This window comes from Lagenorhynchus albirostris, chromosome 18 (assembly GCF_949774975.1).
Source record: "Lagenorhynchus albirostris chromosome 18, mLagAlb1.1, whole genome shotgun sequence".
Taxonomy (NCBI): Eukaryota; Metazoa; Chordata; class Mammalia; order Artiodactyla; family Delphinidae; genus Lagenorhynchus; species Lagenorhynchus albirostris.
This window is the reverse complement of record NC_083112.1, coordinates 67,499,627-67,516,019: the sequence shown is the minus strand read 5'-3', so window position 1 is coordinate 67,516,019 and position 16,393 is coordinate 67,499,627. Positions and strand designations below refer to the sequence as shown.

General features: G+C 40.8%; 1 protein-coding gene across 28 annotated transcripts in view; it reads left to right on the top strand.

The window, feature by feature from the left end:
• DOCK9 (dedicator of cytokinesis 9) overlaps positions 1–16,393 on the top strand; it is a 282,879-nt gene that overhangs the window by 155,380 nt on the left and 111,106 nt on the right. For 27 of the 28 annotated variants that reach the window (XR_009536799.1, XR_009536798.1, XR_009536800.1 and 24 more), the window contains exons 6-9: positions 1,411–1,506; positions 2,509–2,643; positions 7,998–8,172; positions 9,108–9,175. Coding sequence is in view for 25 of the 28 variants with exons in the window: in XM_060129280.1 (XP_059985263.1) it covers positions 1,411–1,506; positions 2,509–2,643; positions 7,998–8,172; positions 9,108–9,175 (474 nt within the window). In the remaining 3 variants the exon portion in view is untranslated. The remainder of the gene's footprint in view (positions 1–1,410; positions 1,507–2,508; positions 2,644–7,997; positions 8,173–9,107; positions 9,176–16,393) is intronic. The other variant, XM_060129284.1, reaches the window with a different exon arrangement.

Below are 16,393 nucleotides of genomic sequence, written 5' to 3'. Positions count from 1 at the left end.
ACAATGTCCATGGTAGCAAATTATTTTAGAAACAACTTTAAAAATATTCTGGGAAGAGTGAGTGGTCATTCAAAATGAAAAATAAGATATTAAAAACTTGGTGCTGATTAATAGTAAGAGGAGGACCGATTGAAATAATGCACATAAGAGCGCACACCAAACTGTAAAATCCTAGACAGGTAAGTTACTTCTATTATCACTAATAATAACAACAGTAAAACCACCAATATTAAAATTGAGGTGGGCTTCCCTGGTGGCGCAGTGGTTGAGAGTCCGCCTGCCGATGCAGGGGACACGGGTTCGTGCCCCGGTCCAGGAAGATCCCACATGCCACGGAGCGGCTGGGCCCGTGAGCCATGGCCGCTGAGGCTGTGTGTCCAGAGCCTGTGCTCCACAACGGGAGAGGCCACAGCAGTGAGAGGCCCGCGTACCGCAAAAAAAAAAAAAAAAAATTGAGGTGGTCTCAGACAAAGCATAAGACAGGTCTTTCTGCAGGTGTCTACTTGATTACAAAAATAAACATCATAATTAGACTAGTCCTCAGGAGGTGTGAGCTGGGTGACCTGACAGTGTAGTCCTCTCTTCCTAAGGCTCCTACTCAAGTGTGTATTGGACACAGTCTTAGGGGGCAGAGTCACAAGGCAGAGGTCTTAGAGAGTAAGGAAAGGGCAGGGGTCAGGATGTGGTGGAAGGTTTGCCACATTGTGTATTTGTGTGTGTGTATATTTCATCTGTCTGTCTGCTTATTATATGTGCAAATATAAGCCTGACTTATTTATAGCAGCAGCTGGCAGCCCCATGCCCTTAAACCCAGATCTCAGTGTTCGGGTCAGAACTCGAGGAAACATGTTTCTTTACTTTTCTAGCTGTCGCCCTTCACTTTTCTCTCTCCTCCTTTCCTCTCTCCCTGTTGTGGTCTTGCCTCTCTCTTTCCCTCATTTCTGTTGCCCCAGCATTTTATCTCTGCTTTCTTTATTGCCTGCCTCATATTTCCTTCCTTTCTTATTCACCTTTCCCTGAACTAAGCATCTGGGAAGTTTTCCAGGAATTTGCTTTTGTCCTCCAACTATATGGGAGTGTAATGTGAAAACATTTTTCATCAAACCGGGCGAGACCTTACAACTTGAGTGGTTAAGTATGGTATGTACTTTTTGTGGCTCATTAAACACTTAAAATACTTGGGGGGGAAAAAAGGCTTGGACTAGAACAAGCTTTGCTTTTTAATGGACTAGCATTTGCTTTTTAATGGACTAGGCTTGTTCCACCTCTTTTATTGATAAGTGGACACAGTAGGTGTTAGTGCCAGACAGTTACTCCAGTAAAGGGGCGAGGGGCAACCTGGTATGAATTGAATGGATTTCCCATCAGTAATAACGGGAGATTGATTGCGACATTGCCCTTGTCTCCTAGGATGCTGCTTCCCTCGGCTCTCAGAAGGGTGGGATCACCAAGCACGGTTGGCTGTACAAAGGCAACATGAACAGTGCAATAAGCGTGACCATGAGGGTAAGGAGGCCCATCACCCTGCTTTCCCCTTACTAAGCCCTTTTTTTCCTGTGGGTCTTGGAAATGATGCTCAAGATGAATGGGCATGCTGTTTTTTCTGACAAAAGTGACATTGTCTGGTGAGTGAGATGCCTCCCTGGTGATCGGTGATCGACCCCCACTGGTACAGCCCCATTTCCACCCGCTCCCCTTGTCACCCTCCAACCACCAGCGTGATGAGATCATCGTAAGGCTGGTGTGAAGGTGCAGTCGCCTTACAGCCTTTCTTCTCCGTATTGACTACAAAAGGGATACTTGGTACCTCGTAGAACATCACCGAGGGGCTACACCTAAGCACTTTCATGGAGGTCTTCCTGCAGTAAAGTCAAGAAAAGCAAAAATCAAGGACTAAAGGGAAAATGGTTAAATTGGAAGGGGGTTGTCAAGAGAAAAGTAAAACTAGTGTAAAAACTATTCAGGAGAGAAGTAGGACCAATGAAAGGCCAGAATTAATAATAAAGAGAAACAATGGAAGTGAGGTAGGATGAGCAGGGGATAAAAGTTAAATCAGGGGAAATGCTGATTGTTGTAATCCTGAGGCTGGAAAATCGTCCAGTTCCGTGAGGCAGAGAACAGTTCCTACTCTGTGTGAGCAAGACACCCTGGGGATTTGAGAAAGTTTCCATCCTTCTGAGCTCCATCCCAAATTAGACTGAGCTCCATCCCAAATTAGAATTCCCTGCACCGCTTCTGGGTGGTTATGTAAAAATCTCTGATTCTGTGGGTGAGAAAAATGACCCAGGAATGCTTAGTGAACCAACTCCACAGAATTTAAATTCAGTAAAATTATTAGATGTGATGGAGAGTCTTAACTCACCCAGTTACCTGGGGCGCTGGCCAGAATTAGATTTGTTTTGGAGAGAACTGAAATGGTTTTTTCATAGGGTGTACTTGTGAGTTATTGAGAGAGATTGTGGCTGTTTTCATCTTGAAACCATAATTATGTGTGTATTTTTCTCTCAGTCGTTTAAAAGACGATTTTTCCACTTGATTCAACTTGGTGATGGGTCCTACAATTTGAATTTTTATAAAGATGAAAAGATCTCCAAGGAACCAAAAGGATCAATATTTCTGGATTCCTGTATGGGTGTGGTTCAGGTAAATATGAAATGAGTTTTATCGTTGAGTTTTCTCATTTGTAAAAGTACCATCTATGAATTAGCAGATTTAAGCAAACACTTCAAAAAATGGCAATATTCGTGGTAGAAGTGTAATAGCAGACTTAAAAATGAGTTAAAGGCTTGTTTTTCATCATTTTAAAAGATAGTGGGTACAGCACACATGCAGAATTATGTCGTAGGAGGCCCGAGTGCTCTGCATATGAGTTTTTATGTTTAAAACCTGGCTCAGCTACTTTTTAAATTTAAATTTATTTATTTGTTTGTTTATTTTCGGCTGCGTGGGGTCTTCATTGCTGCACGCGGGCTTTCTCTAGTTGCGGTGAGCGGGGGCTACTCTTTGTTGTGGTATGCGGGCTTCTCATTGCAGTGGCTTCTCTTGTTGTGGAGCACAGGCTCTAGGCACGCGGGCTTCACTAGTTGTGGCACACAGGCTCAGTAGTTGTGGCTCGCGGGCTCTAGAGCACAGGCTCAGTAGTTGTGGTGCACGGGCTTCGTTGCTCCGCGGCATGTGGGACCTTCCCAGACCAAGACTCGAACCTGTGTCCCCTGCATTGGCAGGCGGATTCTTAACCACTGCTCTACCAGGGAAATCCTCAGCTACTTTTTAACTGTGTGACCTTGGACTGGCTATTAACTGAAGTTTCTTCACATGCAAAATTCAGATAATGATAATATTTCCTTAATAGGGTGAGAGGATTGGATGAGTTAACTTGGAAATATTCAGAACAGTTCTTAGCATCTCTGGGATGACTTTTATCATGATAGTATCAATGGCACAGTAGTATATTGGCCAAGAGACTGGGTTTCAGATTCAGAGTGAGTTCAGATCCCTGCTCTACCCCTTACAGCTCTATAACCTTGGAGATATTTTTCAACTTCTCTGTGCCTCAGGTTCCTCATTTGTTAAATACGGATGATGATAGTACTGAATATGGTTATGGAAGGGATTAATGAATACAGGTGAAGAGCTTAGCACGGGGCTGGCACGTGGTAAGCATTCAGCCAATATTAGGGTTGGGGTTAGGGTTTGTTATCATAGTGCTGTTACAGTTGTAGAGTTAGTCTTAAAGTTATTTTAATTATACATGATACATGAATGTATTTGTATTATGAAATGTTAGACAGTACAGGTAGTGCAGAAGTCCCTGTTGACCCCCATATCTCCCTTTCTCAAAGAGCTACCATTAGCAGTTTGGTGTGCCTCCTTCCATGCCTTTGTAGAATTGCCTTTGAAAGCAGGTTGGCAGTTTCCCCAATCTGTCTGTTCGTCCGTCCATCCACTCATCCACTCCCCTCCAGTTTTCCGGGAATATCTAAGGCAGCAGTTTACAAGGATACATAAAACACAGGCTAATATAAATTTAAAGTGGTGTGAAAGGAGTCAGGGTAGGGAAGAGATGAAGTGGGATTAAGTTAAGGAAAAAGCATGTATTTTAAAGACCTCACTAACACCCGCTATGGTGGGTGACAAACCAGGCTCTACGCTTTCTAGCTTGGAGACCCGTTCAGTTGCACAGTGTCTGTAGATACAAACAGTCGAATTAGTCAGAAGCTGCCCGAGTAATCTCAGAATGAAGCCCATTCAGGCGTTTCTCTTGGGGGCCCTCATACAGAGGGCGCTGTGTGATGAACGAACAGGCTTCTTGACGGCTCCTCACAATAGACGCAGTCACCGTTATCAGAGAATTCTTCCTTAAGATGACTCAGTGTTCGCTGATGACATTAGCCCAAAGCTCGGTTCTCTAAGAAAGGTTGTTTTGTGGGGCCAGTGTGACTAAGGTTAGAGACACAGCTCTGGTTTGACCCTCAGGTATACTTGCTTATGCATTCACATGTTTACTTAAAATTAAATTGCATTTTCATCCAAATAATACATTCATCTGGTTTAAATGTCAAACAGTACAGAGAGGTAGCACTAAAGGCACAGTCCTGCCAGCATCACCTCACTTCACCTACTCCCCACTCCCTGAAATGGTCATTTTCAACTTTTTCCACTGTTTTTTTTTCTTGGGATTTGCCTCCATATTGCTAGATAAGGAGTGTTTGCTGCTCTTCATTCATCAGTTGTGGACATTATGTGATGCTAGAGAGGATTTTAGCTCCTGCAGCCCTCCTTCATGCTCTAAGCTGGACCGACTGCTTCCTCAGCCTCTGCACAGTCACCATCCTGGAAATTCCCTTTGCTGTCCTGCCTGTGTCAGATTCCTTGTTTCCAGGATCCTATGTCGTCTTTTTTCTCGTTTTCCTTTCTTGTTTTGGAGGAACACATCCTCCAGGAGCTTCCTGGAAATCATGTGTAAGATCTTAATTTTTTGAGAGTTAGATGAAATTTACCTTAGAATTTGAAGGCGTTCCATTGTCTTCTAGATGCTTGTGTTGTTTTGGAGTCTTATGTTATTCCCTATTCTTCACAGTCTTCTCCTTATCTCTTATCTATGGTGACCTGAAATTTAGGTTATTGTGTCTTGATTTTGATTTTTTTGGTAAGCTTTTTTGTTAAGGCATGACATAAGGAGAAAATAAACATGTAATGAATGAGTTTTTACTGAGTTTAGATCTCTATTATCTATTTGTGCTGAGAAGTCTGTTCTTGTTCTGGAGACTCTGTCCTGCATGTTCTAGCCGCCTGGGTCTTCTGAACTCTGGGCAGCCTCCTCAGTTAGCAAGACTGTTGGACTCTGTTCAGGCTCACCTTCCTGGGTCCAGATATGGCCTCCAGGCAGGAAGTGATGAGGTGATGGTAGGGCTCACCTCATCTATTTCCTTTCTATCAGGGATCACAGGGCTGCCCTGATGGTTGCAAAATACCTAAAAACAGTTGTTTCATCTATTTTGCCCAGTTATTTCTAGTAGTTATGTTGGGAGAATAAGTCCAGACCTTGTTGCTTCATCGTGGTCAGCATGGAAGTTGGGGGTCCAAACTCAGCTGGCTACAGGGGCCAAGCAGATAAATTAAGTGAAAGAAGAGGCCTGGGTGTAAAGTGATAGGAAATGCTGGGGACTGTGACAAACTGGAGCACAAGTGGTCCCGTTTAAAGGGGCAGCTGATGTGCTGGGTGGCACTGCCAGCTCAAGGTTGCCAGCTCATCTGGTTCAGGAAAACCAGAAATACAAAATATTAGTTAAATCTTGGTATTTTTAGTTACTGGTGACTAATTTAAAAACAAACAACCCCCCCGCAAAAAAACATTGTTTTTGGTCCTCTAGTGCAGGACCAAACCCTAGATCAAGGTGATAGCACCACTTAATATTCATTGAGAATTATTTTTGCATCAACAGCTAATTGGCACATGGCACTCTCAGCTTGTAACCCAAACTCAGCTGAAAGCTGCCACTGTAGAAACCAAATTATATCAAAGTATGTTTATTCACAGCATAAAGGAAGGAGTACCAGAGCGAATTGTCAATGACAGTGAAGTAACTTCTTGGGTGGGATTGCCAAGTAGGAATTGCATTTGGATTCTTAAGCTGAGAGACCTTTTCAGTTACATTTTAGTTGAGTTTTCTGGCATTGACTTTAAAAAAATGTTTAAAGCAAAACTAAATATATTTGGCAACTCATTTGGAAAGTAGCAGTAATTACTTTTGTTTTATAAGAGTTTTGTTGCCTGTCTTCAGCAGAGTATAGGTGATTTACAGTACGGAGTCCCCAATCACTCAGTCTCTGGAATACATTTCGGAATCTAAAGTTCTGGCTTCAGTGGCCATCCCTTCCTTCATATTCTTTTTGCAGGTGTGGCTGATGGTGTTTTACATTTAACGAATTGTGTCTAAGGCTTCAATATGTTTAAATAATTTGTTTTTATCTCCACATCTGTTTGTAAGCTCACCTCCAAAAGTTGAGGCTTAAGTATTTCAGGTTTTTTTTTTTTAATATTGCTTTTGGACATTGTAAAAATATGAGCTGATTAAATGCTATGAGTTCAAAGAAATGCCTATGCTAAAATTTAAAACTAGACCTGAAAAGAATCCAGTTACGAATCTTGAGCCCTAAAAGTATTTTAGAACCTGGAAGTTGATTACACTTATTTTGCAGATAAGGAAACTGAGGCTCAGAAAGAGGAATAATTCAGAATCAAGGCCTAATGCTCACCCTACTTTTAACTTATTTTCATAGTAATGAGTAGGTGAGGAGTGCAGGGGAGAGAACTCCTTTCATATCTGGCCTTTGACCCCTTCTCTGACTCTTTCTGTGAAGTGAGGTGTGAGGCGTTGTGCACAGTGGTCTGCATGCTCTGCTGGGAGCAGTTCTCTCCTGAGAACCAGCTGCAGAGGTCACAGAGGCGACTTTGGGAGGGCCACCCTGTCCCCGAGACATTCACTGAGAGCCCCCTCAGGGACTGCGGCTAACCAGCTAGAATTTTAGTGGGCGAAGGCTCTGCTCGGACGCCGCACATTGGTGGGAATTTGTGATGTCACGTCCCTCAGCCTGTAAGTACCAGGAGTCTTGTGTCATGTTCCTCGGAGCTGAACCTCTATCTAGTGCAGTCACCAGGGCGATTTTACCCACCAGGGGATGTTTGATAATATCTGAAGACATGTTTTGATCTTCACAACTGGGGGGCTATGCTACTGGCATCTAAGGAGTAAGGCCAGGCTGCTTCTAAACAGGCTACAGTGCACAGGACGGTCCCCATAACAATTACTGGCCCCAAGCGTCAATAGTGCCAAAGTGGAGAAACCCTGGCCTCGTGCACATTCATCCTTCATCATTTAATGCACATGGACTGCGGTTTTTATACTTCGAGTAAGATACCCTTTCACAGGCGTAAAAGCTGGAGGCACGAGGGAAGCTGGAGGAAGGTAGACATGGTGTCTAAATACCTTTTGGGCCTCATAAATGATGAGAAAGTTCCAGGTAAGGAAATCAGACATATTGATAGATAATGGTTTGCTTTTAAAATGTGATACCACATACTACTTCATTAAAAAAGATAGGAGCTAGAGGAACTGAAAATTTTCAATGAAATTTCATTCATTCAGATATTTTTCAGGAGCCTATTATTTGCCAAGCAGTGTTCTAGAAATAGGGATGTAGCACTGAACAAAAGAAATCTCTGCTCTGAAGAGCTTCCGTTTCATTGGATGGGACAGACAACAAATAAATATGTAAAATGTGTAATGTGTCAGATGGGGAAATAAAGCCATGAAGAAAATAATTCAGGGAAGGTGGATACAGATGGGGGTTTATTGGGAAGGGGCTCGCCTTTTTAAATAACTTGGTCCGAAATGCCGATGAGATAGTACCCGTCAGCAGATAATAAAGAGAAGAATTTTTAAGGCTGTTCCAGTTCTTCTGAAATGTGTCTCTTTACCCTTTTTCTGTTTCAGAACAACAAAGTCAGGCGTTTTGCTTTTGAGCTCAAGATGCAGGACAAAAGTAGTTACCTTTTGGCAGCAGACAGTGAAGTGGAAATGGAAGAGTGGATCACAACTCTGAACAAGATTCTCCAGCTCAACTTTGAAGCTGCAATGCAAGAAAAGCGAAACGGAGACTCTCATGAAGGTAGGCAGGTATAGCTTTCCCCAGGTGCATGCACACTCTGCGGGTGTCTTCTGTTTTGCCAGAGGGCACAGGAAGTAGCCAGATTACTGCAGAGGTACATGGAGGTGGGACAGACGTGAGCTCCTTAGAGATAACCTGTCAGCAAAGATTTTGTCCCAGTAGAATGTCCTACCCTGACATCATTTGTATAATGAGAAGAATCACAGCTTTGGAGGCAGAAAGGAATACCTGAGTTCAAGTCCTAGCAATACCATTTTTCAGCCGTGAGACCTTGGGCGAGCCACTTATGTTTTCAGAGCCTTGAATTACTCTCTTGTAAAATGGGAATCAAAACAGAACTTGCTGGTCAATGGGAAGATTAAACAAGATAATGTATCTCAAGTACCTGGCATAGAGTCGGCACTTCAAATACTAATTATAGTTTTTATTGTTATCATTAATCATATCCTTTGGAATTTTCAAGTCAAAGTTAGGATGGGCAGAAGCCACAGATTAAATTGGTTGGGAAAATCTGGCTATGTTCTTGACAATTCATGTTTTATTTCAGGCCCTTGGACAGGTGATTCCCAACTCTGGCTGTGCTTTAGAAGTTCCTGGAGACTTTTAACAAGTACTCTTTCCTTTGTCCCACCAGAGATTCTGGTTTAGTTGGCCTGGGCTGGTGCCTGGTGGGTGTGGCCATGTGTGCTGCTGTCCATAGCTCTTGACAGTTCTGGTTAGACACTGTCCGTGCTGCTCCAGCCATCAAATGTTCAGCTCTCACCACTGGGCCTGGCATCAGCATTTTTTAAAAGCTCTGAGGTGTTTCTGTTGGGTATCCAGAGTTGCAAACCACTGTGTGAAAGGGCACATAAGAGAAACGGCCTTCCTCCTCTTGTTTTAAATAAAATGCTTTCAACTGTGAGTGACTTAGGTAATCTGTTTTGCTGTTTTAGATGATGAACAAAGCAAAATAGAAGGTTCCGTTTCCGGTTTAGATAGCTACCTGCCTGAACTTGCCAAGGTAACATCATCTTAAATCTTCTGCTCTTCATAGAATGATATTGAAAGGATTAACAAATACATTAGAGTAAATTATTAAAATCATGGTGTAGTTACTGCTATTTTTTGACTTCAGCATTTGGTGAGGTGAAACACATGGCTGACTTCTTAAGTCGGATTTGAGTCTGTTTTCCAGAAAGTACCTTACAAAGTATTCTCTTTTTGTTATTCTTTGTTTTCCCCACATAATATTTAATGCCACATTAGAAGTACTGAAGAAATAACCAAGGTGCACAGGTAAATGTTTCCATAGTAACATGTTACTTAATATGTTCACACATACTCTTCCCCTATTCAAGTTAATAGAGACAATTCCAAAAAGGATGGATAAGTAATAATCTTGTTACTGAACCAGAGGGTTGCCTGAGTTATATGAATTTTTCCCGGGTCAGTCTGAATGAAAAAAAAAAAGTTATACCTGTTTTTTATAATCTTGAGAAACTCAAAAAGTTACTGAAAAGCACGAAGATCAAAACAACCATATTCCCACCACCCAGATTCGACACCTGTTACTGTGTTGTCTTTTCAGCTTCAACATTTTTTAAAGAAATAAAGATATCAGTTATACTTGAAATTCTTTTTTAAACATCATCTGTATTCCATTCCCTTCTTCCCCCACAACCTCAACTAGAGACAACCACTATTATGAGTTTTCTGGAAATACTTCCATTTGATTTTCATATCTTTACCAATATATCTATCATAATAATATGTGGCTGTGTTTTGTACGTTTAACATATTATATAAATGCTAACATATTATTCTGTACTTGTTTTTATTTTTAAATTAGCCTTGTTTTTGAGATCCATCCAAGTTGGTATATAGATCTAATTCATACCCTTTATTGCATTGTGTAAGCATTTTATTTTAGCAGTTCTATTATTTCCAATTTTTTCTATTACAAACAGTGCTACAATGAATATCCTTGTACTTGCCTCCTTGTGTACATCCCTGAATAATTCTTTTTAAATGAGAGAAATATCCTTGTCTTCTTTGGCCCTTTATATTCTTACTCTGTTATTGCCTTTCTATTCTTTTGTGTGTGTGTGTGTGAATACAGTGAAATAGAGACGCTACACACCCGTATCTTAAACACTGTAATAGAAAACATGGTTTATCTATATACCATTATAAATAGACTAGCATTCAACATTGACCTTTACTTTAAGACAACATAGCTGTTCTAAAATATAAAATCTCCCTCCCTGGCTAGGACTTTAGAGCATTGTTTTTCTTTAGCACTTGACTGTTACCACAGTATCTTTTTAGCACCTGCCTATTAAAGCTAATTTTAGTGCTACCATTGTAACCTCCTTCTAGGCTGGGAAGAGTTTAGCTTGTGTGTTTGTGCTTTCATGTTATGAACTTCTGTGTGTCATATTTTGCATTGAGATTCGCTTTTTTGTTATGTTTTGGGGTTCATGATTTCTCAAAGCAAAATCTCTGTTGAAACAGATAATATATGTAGTGCAATCTAGAATTTTAAAAGTTAACTTTCTACACTTACTGGGTGAACACAGTGGATACCTAGGAGAAGACTCATATTATTTGAGCTTAATGTTGATTAATTAGAAATGTTTTTTTTTCTTGTGAAGACAAACAGGAGTTGTGCCTTCCTTTCTTCTCTCACTGCCTACTACTACCTGGCCTTCAGAATTCCTTGATCCTAAGACCTAAGGAGATATATATCACATATATTTATTCTTTAAAAAATATATATATATACATATTTATAAAACATATTTGAAGATGTTTGTCAAACTGGTGGGTAATGACCAAGTTAGCTGAAGCTATTTTAGTTGGTAAAAAGTAATTAAATTGGTCTAATTAAATTAAATTAAATTAATTGGTTTCAATCTCCATTTCTCATTTACTTTTAAATTTTGTCTTCTTTTTTTATTGAAGTAGAACTTACATAGAGTAAAATGCTCAGGCCCTAATTGTATAGCTTGATGGATTTCACGTTTGTGCACCCACATAACCCCCAACATATAGAACATTTCCAGCACCTCGGCAGACTGTCTTGTATCCTCCATCCCAGCTGACGTTCTCGTTGTTTTGACCTCTATGACTGTAGATTAGTTTTGACTATTCTAGACCTTCCGAAAAGTGGAATCATACATATGACTCTTTGTGTCAGGCTTCTTTAGCTCAACATTATGTGACCCAGAATAAAAAAATGGATAGAATTGAATAGAGGATAGTAAAGTGCACTGCCTTTAATAATGATAGATATTATTTAAGATATATGTGTATATCATGCATATATCATATGTTGATATATATATGTAGAAAGAGAGTGAGTGTGTTTGTGTATGTGTGTGTTGGGTTGTGATGTAAATATATTTCTTAACTGTGGATCATGGTCAGAACCTAAAAAGTGCAGCATTATAAGGGACTTAACTGTTGTTCCCCCCCCCGCCCCAGCTCTCAAGTGTTTTTAAACTATTTTAATTTAAGAAGGTAGAAAAAGTGCAGAAGGTAATTTTTCAAAGAGAAAAAAAAAGAAAATTAAGGTGTGCTGTTATTCACCAGCATGCTGCCATCCCACTTGTGGGGCAGGTGTCTGTTGGTGATGCCTCTTGTCCGCCTGCTTGGTGGCAGAAGTGCAGTGTGAGGGGCTCAGGCACCAGTGTGCCTGGCTCTCAGCCCCTTCATCATCCAGGGCCCCGAGTGTGAGTGGTTTTGACTATTTATAACCCCCTCCAGTGTATCTGGGGTGGGATCATTTGTACCTGTTAAAAAAGGAAGGAGGTTGATTGATACCTGGTCATCCTGATTTTAGAAGGAATGGATTCCAGAGTGTGAGATTGAATAGGGGTGGGAGGGCGTGTGGGAGGGGGAGGGAGGCTCGAGTTGCACAGCTAGGCAAGGAGGGAGAGTTTAGTCGGGGTGAGGAGGTTAAGAGGGCAGTACCAGGGAAAGGTCCATGGGGAGATCAGGCCACAGTTACATCAGATTGCAGAGAAAGGACTAGAACAGTGGGGGCAGGCAAAGGTGTAATTTAATGGCAGGCTCCACTCAGGTCAACTCCTCTTTCTGCTTCATTCATCCTGTTGCCCCGGCTTTTGTTTTCCACTGTGACGGAAACATAACCAAACAGGATATGAGCGACAGGAAGTTGTTTTAGTACAAAAATAGCTGGTGTCTCATTGTGGAATGTGATGGAGGGGCCCTTGACATACAGTAGGAGTGATATGGAATTAGGTTTTCAGAATATTTTGTATGTTCTTGGCCCTTTTGTTGCTTGTACATTTAGTACTGAACATCTCTATTGTTTTCTTATGGGGACACACTGTGTATACCCTAAAACCTGTTCTTTTCCTCCTATTGTCTAAAATGGAGCCAAACATATGTTTGTTCTAAACGTAACAGCATTTATAGTATCAGAGTACACAGTCTTATAAACATTTTTATGAAATAAACACAAACTGTAGTCAAAGTTAGTTAATTGATTTCTTCCCTACAGTGTCAAGGGGTAATATGATCATGTGGTAAACCCGACTACTATTTATTTGATAAATATTTTTTTCTGGTTACATTTACCTTAGGTAACATTGAAATGAATATATATATATGTATGTATGTATATATATCACCTCCTGTGTAAAGGTAGTATGAAGAAAACCCTCATGCTCCCACCTTATATTTTCCTCCATAGCTTTTCTATTTTTGAGCTCTTTGTGTACTCAAAAAACAGCTGCTCACTCTTAATTTGGCCTCCCCATGTGGTTCCTGTTGAACCAAAATTGCTCCCATTCTGTTACCTTGTAACTTCTTTATAGTGAATGAATTTACCTTTCTTGGTACATCTTCCACAGTTGAACACAGGCTAGAGTCTGGTGTCTCAGACTTTATGGTCTCATTGAGGTTGAGTGAGCATCAGGAGGCCAAGTTCAGCAGTACTTGTCAGAACCCAAACAGTTTCACAGACACCTTCTCTGAGATTTTAAACCACATCTGTAATAAATGCTTCCTTCTCTGTATCCTAATCCAGAAAATTATGTCATTGTGTTATGATACAAAGGAACCAGCTAGGGTTGTGTTTGTGAGGTCAGCTGGCGCTCCATTTCTTGGGCTTCCTTATCTAGAATGATTTATCATAGGTTTGTGACACAGAGGATGAGATGATGGTCCCTGGGAGTTAGATATCATGGAAGTAGTGGAAACAAATCATGACAGCTCTTTAAGTTAAAAGTATGTATTCTGGCTTCAAAGGATTTTGCTAAGTCTTCCTGTTTGCAACCCATTCTGTTTAAATGAGCCAACAGTCAACACAGTATTTTCCTGACGAGCCGTCCTCAAAATATGATGCTCTGGCCTTCGATTGTTTTCCCTGCTCAGAGATAAACTGAAGACACAGGGTATGCCTAAACTTTATGGTAGTTCTTCTGGAAACTCCTGAATGTTTGGTTCATAACTGCCTCTTAAGACAAGGAAGAAAACATTGTCAGGGTGTATCATTAGTGATTAAACTTAGAGAATACAGGAGTGGGGGGAATAGCCTTTGTTTTAGACAAATCATTCTCTTCTGTAGTATCTGAGAAGTGTCCGTTTTTATAGAGAATGGCTCTGTCATTGTCACTTTTCTCTCTCTATTTTCCTCTATACTGAATTATTAGATGGGCAGTGGGTAGGACCAGCAACAGGGTTTGGGGAAGAACCAGTTGGGTTCTTCCTGCATCTACGGTATGGACTGACCACAGGTTATTTTAAGAGCAGAGCTGGTCTCTGTCACTTTGAGAAGTGCTGGATGGCATAGTCTGTGGGATTTTTTTTTTTTTTTTTTTTTTTTTTTTTGCGGTACGCGGGCCTCTCACTGTTGTGGCCTCTCGCGTTGCGGAGCACAGGCTCCGGACGCGCAGGCTCAACGGCCATGGCTCACGGGCCCAGCCGCTCCACGGCATGTGGGATCTTCCCGGACCGGGGCACGATCCCGCATCCCCTGCATCGGCAGGTGGACTCTCAACCACTGTGCCACCAGGGAAGCCCTGTGGGATATTTTTTTACAGCTATGTTTTGTGGGCTCTTAGACTGTGAAAGTACTTATTACAGGAATTTATTTTATTGTCTTTACTAAAATTTAAGTGAAAATAAATGTACTTGCTATAATAAGTAAAAATATTCAAAGTTGTATAAAGAAAAGTTCATCTTTTCCCTTCAACCTCCATCCCCAGATTCCTGAGAGCACTGATGTTATTAACCTGTTACAATTGTTTCTTTACCGAACCAATTGCTCATGGAAACATTTACACATATGCAGTGTTTTTAGTTATTTTTAAAAATATGCTCATGATATATATATTACTCTGAAACTTGTTCTATTACTTAAAAATTTTTCATAGATGTCCCCCTGGGGCCATAGAGGATCTAGTTCACTCATTTTCATAGCTGCATAATATTCCAAATATGGATACTGAACACTTTATTCGGCCATCTCCCTATTCATGAGCATCTAGATAATTTTCAGTTTTTAGCCTATACAAACAGTGCACAATAAACATCATGATGTATTTATAAGCTGAAATACTCATGCTCTTATTTCTGTATGAGGAATTCCCCAAGGTGGGATTTCTGGGTCACAGTTTATTGTGCTTTTAGTGCTTTAAGTATTGCCAGGTTACTTTCCCAAAAGGTTGTAACAATTCATATTCCCATTTCTCTGCATACTCACCAGAGGAGTGAAAAATGATGTTTCACTGCTTTAATTTGTATCCCACTGTTTTAGTAGTGGTATTTTTCATATTTTTGTATATTTATTTGCCATTTGGTTTTCCTGCTCTCTGACTTGCCTGTTCATATTCTTTACCTATTTTGTTCTGGTCTAATAGTTAAAGAATCTGGGCTCTGAAGCCAGACAGCCTCAGTTAGAAGCCAGGTTTCTGCTTAGGGCTGTGAATTTGGGGCAAAGTATTTACCCCTCGAGCCCCAGTGTTTTTCTCTTAAACAAGGATAATAATAAGACTTGCCTCCTAAGTTTGTACCAAATTTAAATGTGTACTTAGGATAATGTCTAGCATAGAGATGTTGGCTATTATCAACAAATATTTGCTTTTATCATTATGATGCTTTCAAATATTTATTATTCCCTGGCTCTGGGGGAAAGCCCTGCCCTTCCCGAGCCACATTTTCTTACTGCCTAGGTTTTACTTGGTAATTCTTTCAAACACTGTTTATCAGGCGTCCCATCTGTTTAAAGCACTCTGGGCCTTGGGAAGGATGGGAGGAGCTTTAAGAAGCTGAGCCTGCTTTTCATCTATCTCATAGAAGAGCTGTCAGTGTGTGCAAGGTGGATTATAAGCTTTCACGTTATTTTTACATCTAACGTTGTCCCTTCTTCCCCATTAAACGGTTTTTCTAGTGAAGAATATATCCCTTGGATATTAGTGGCAACATCAGGATACTTTGAGTCTATTTTGGCTAGTTGTTGATTTTTTTTTTTCTGTTAATGTGTCTGCATCTCTGTTTGTCTTCTAATTATATAGAGCTCTTAGCAGTCTTTCTTGCTTTATTCATTTCTCATCTCCTACTCCACTTGAGTCAACAAGCATCTTTCAGAAAGACATGAGGAAATGCATCTACGTTAAGAACCCATTGCTATGCTCCAGTGTCTGAGATCATAGCGTTTGCTCTTGTTGAAGGACTCAAGCAAAAATTCAGGAGAATGTATTACTGTTGGTGGTGGCTCGCAGCACCTAGTACTGATGTTTTTGTTAGGAAACGCCATGGGTTGTATACAAAGTAAAGCAAATTCTTTGGGTTCAGTTAAGTGTATTCTACATGCACGTGTTCTGGCTCTTTTGGTTTGAAAAATTAGGATAAGGGGATGGGCAAGATGGATTTAAAACATTGTCCTACACACCCCCGTCCCCAGCCACAGGCATACCCTGTCCTCTGTAAGCATGAGCCGATGATTTGTAGGAATGCCCCTGAGCCTCCAGAAGCCTTAAAGCTGCAGGGAGAGCATCAAGATAAACTTTGTTGTAGAAGAAGACTCGAGCCATCATCTTGTTGAACACTTCCACTCAGAAATGAAAATAGAGTTCAAAGAGGCTAAGTGGCTTGCTCAAGTTCATGCAGCCAGTTAACAACTGAACTAGAACTAGAACGCAGTTTCTTAGCTGGCATTCTGGTGGTCATTTCATTCTGCTAGATGTAGATAGTTTGTCACATATGGTCA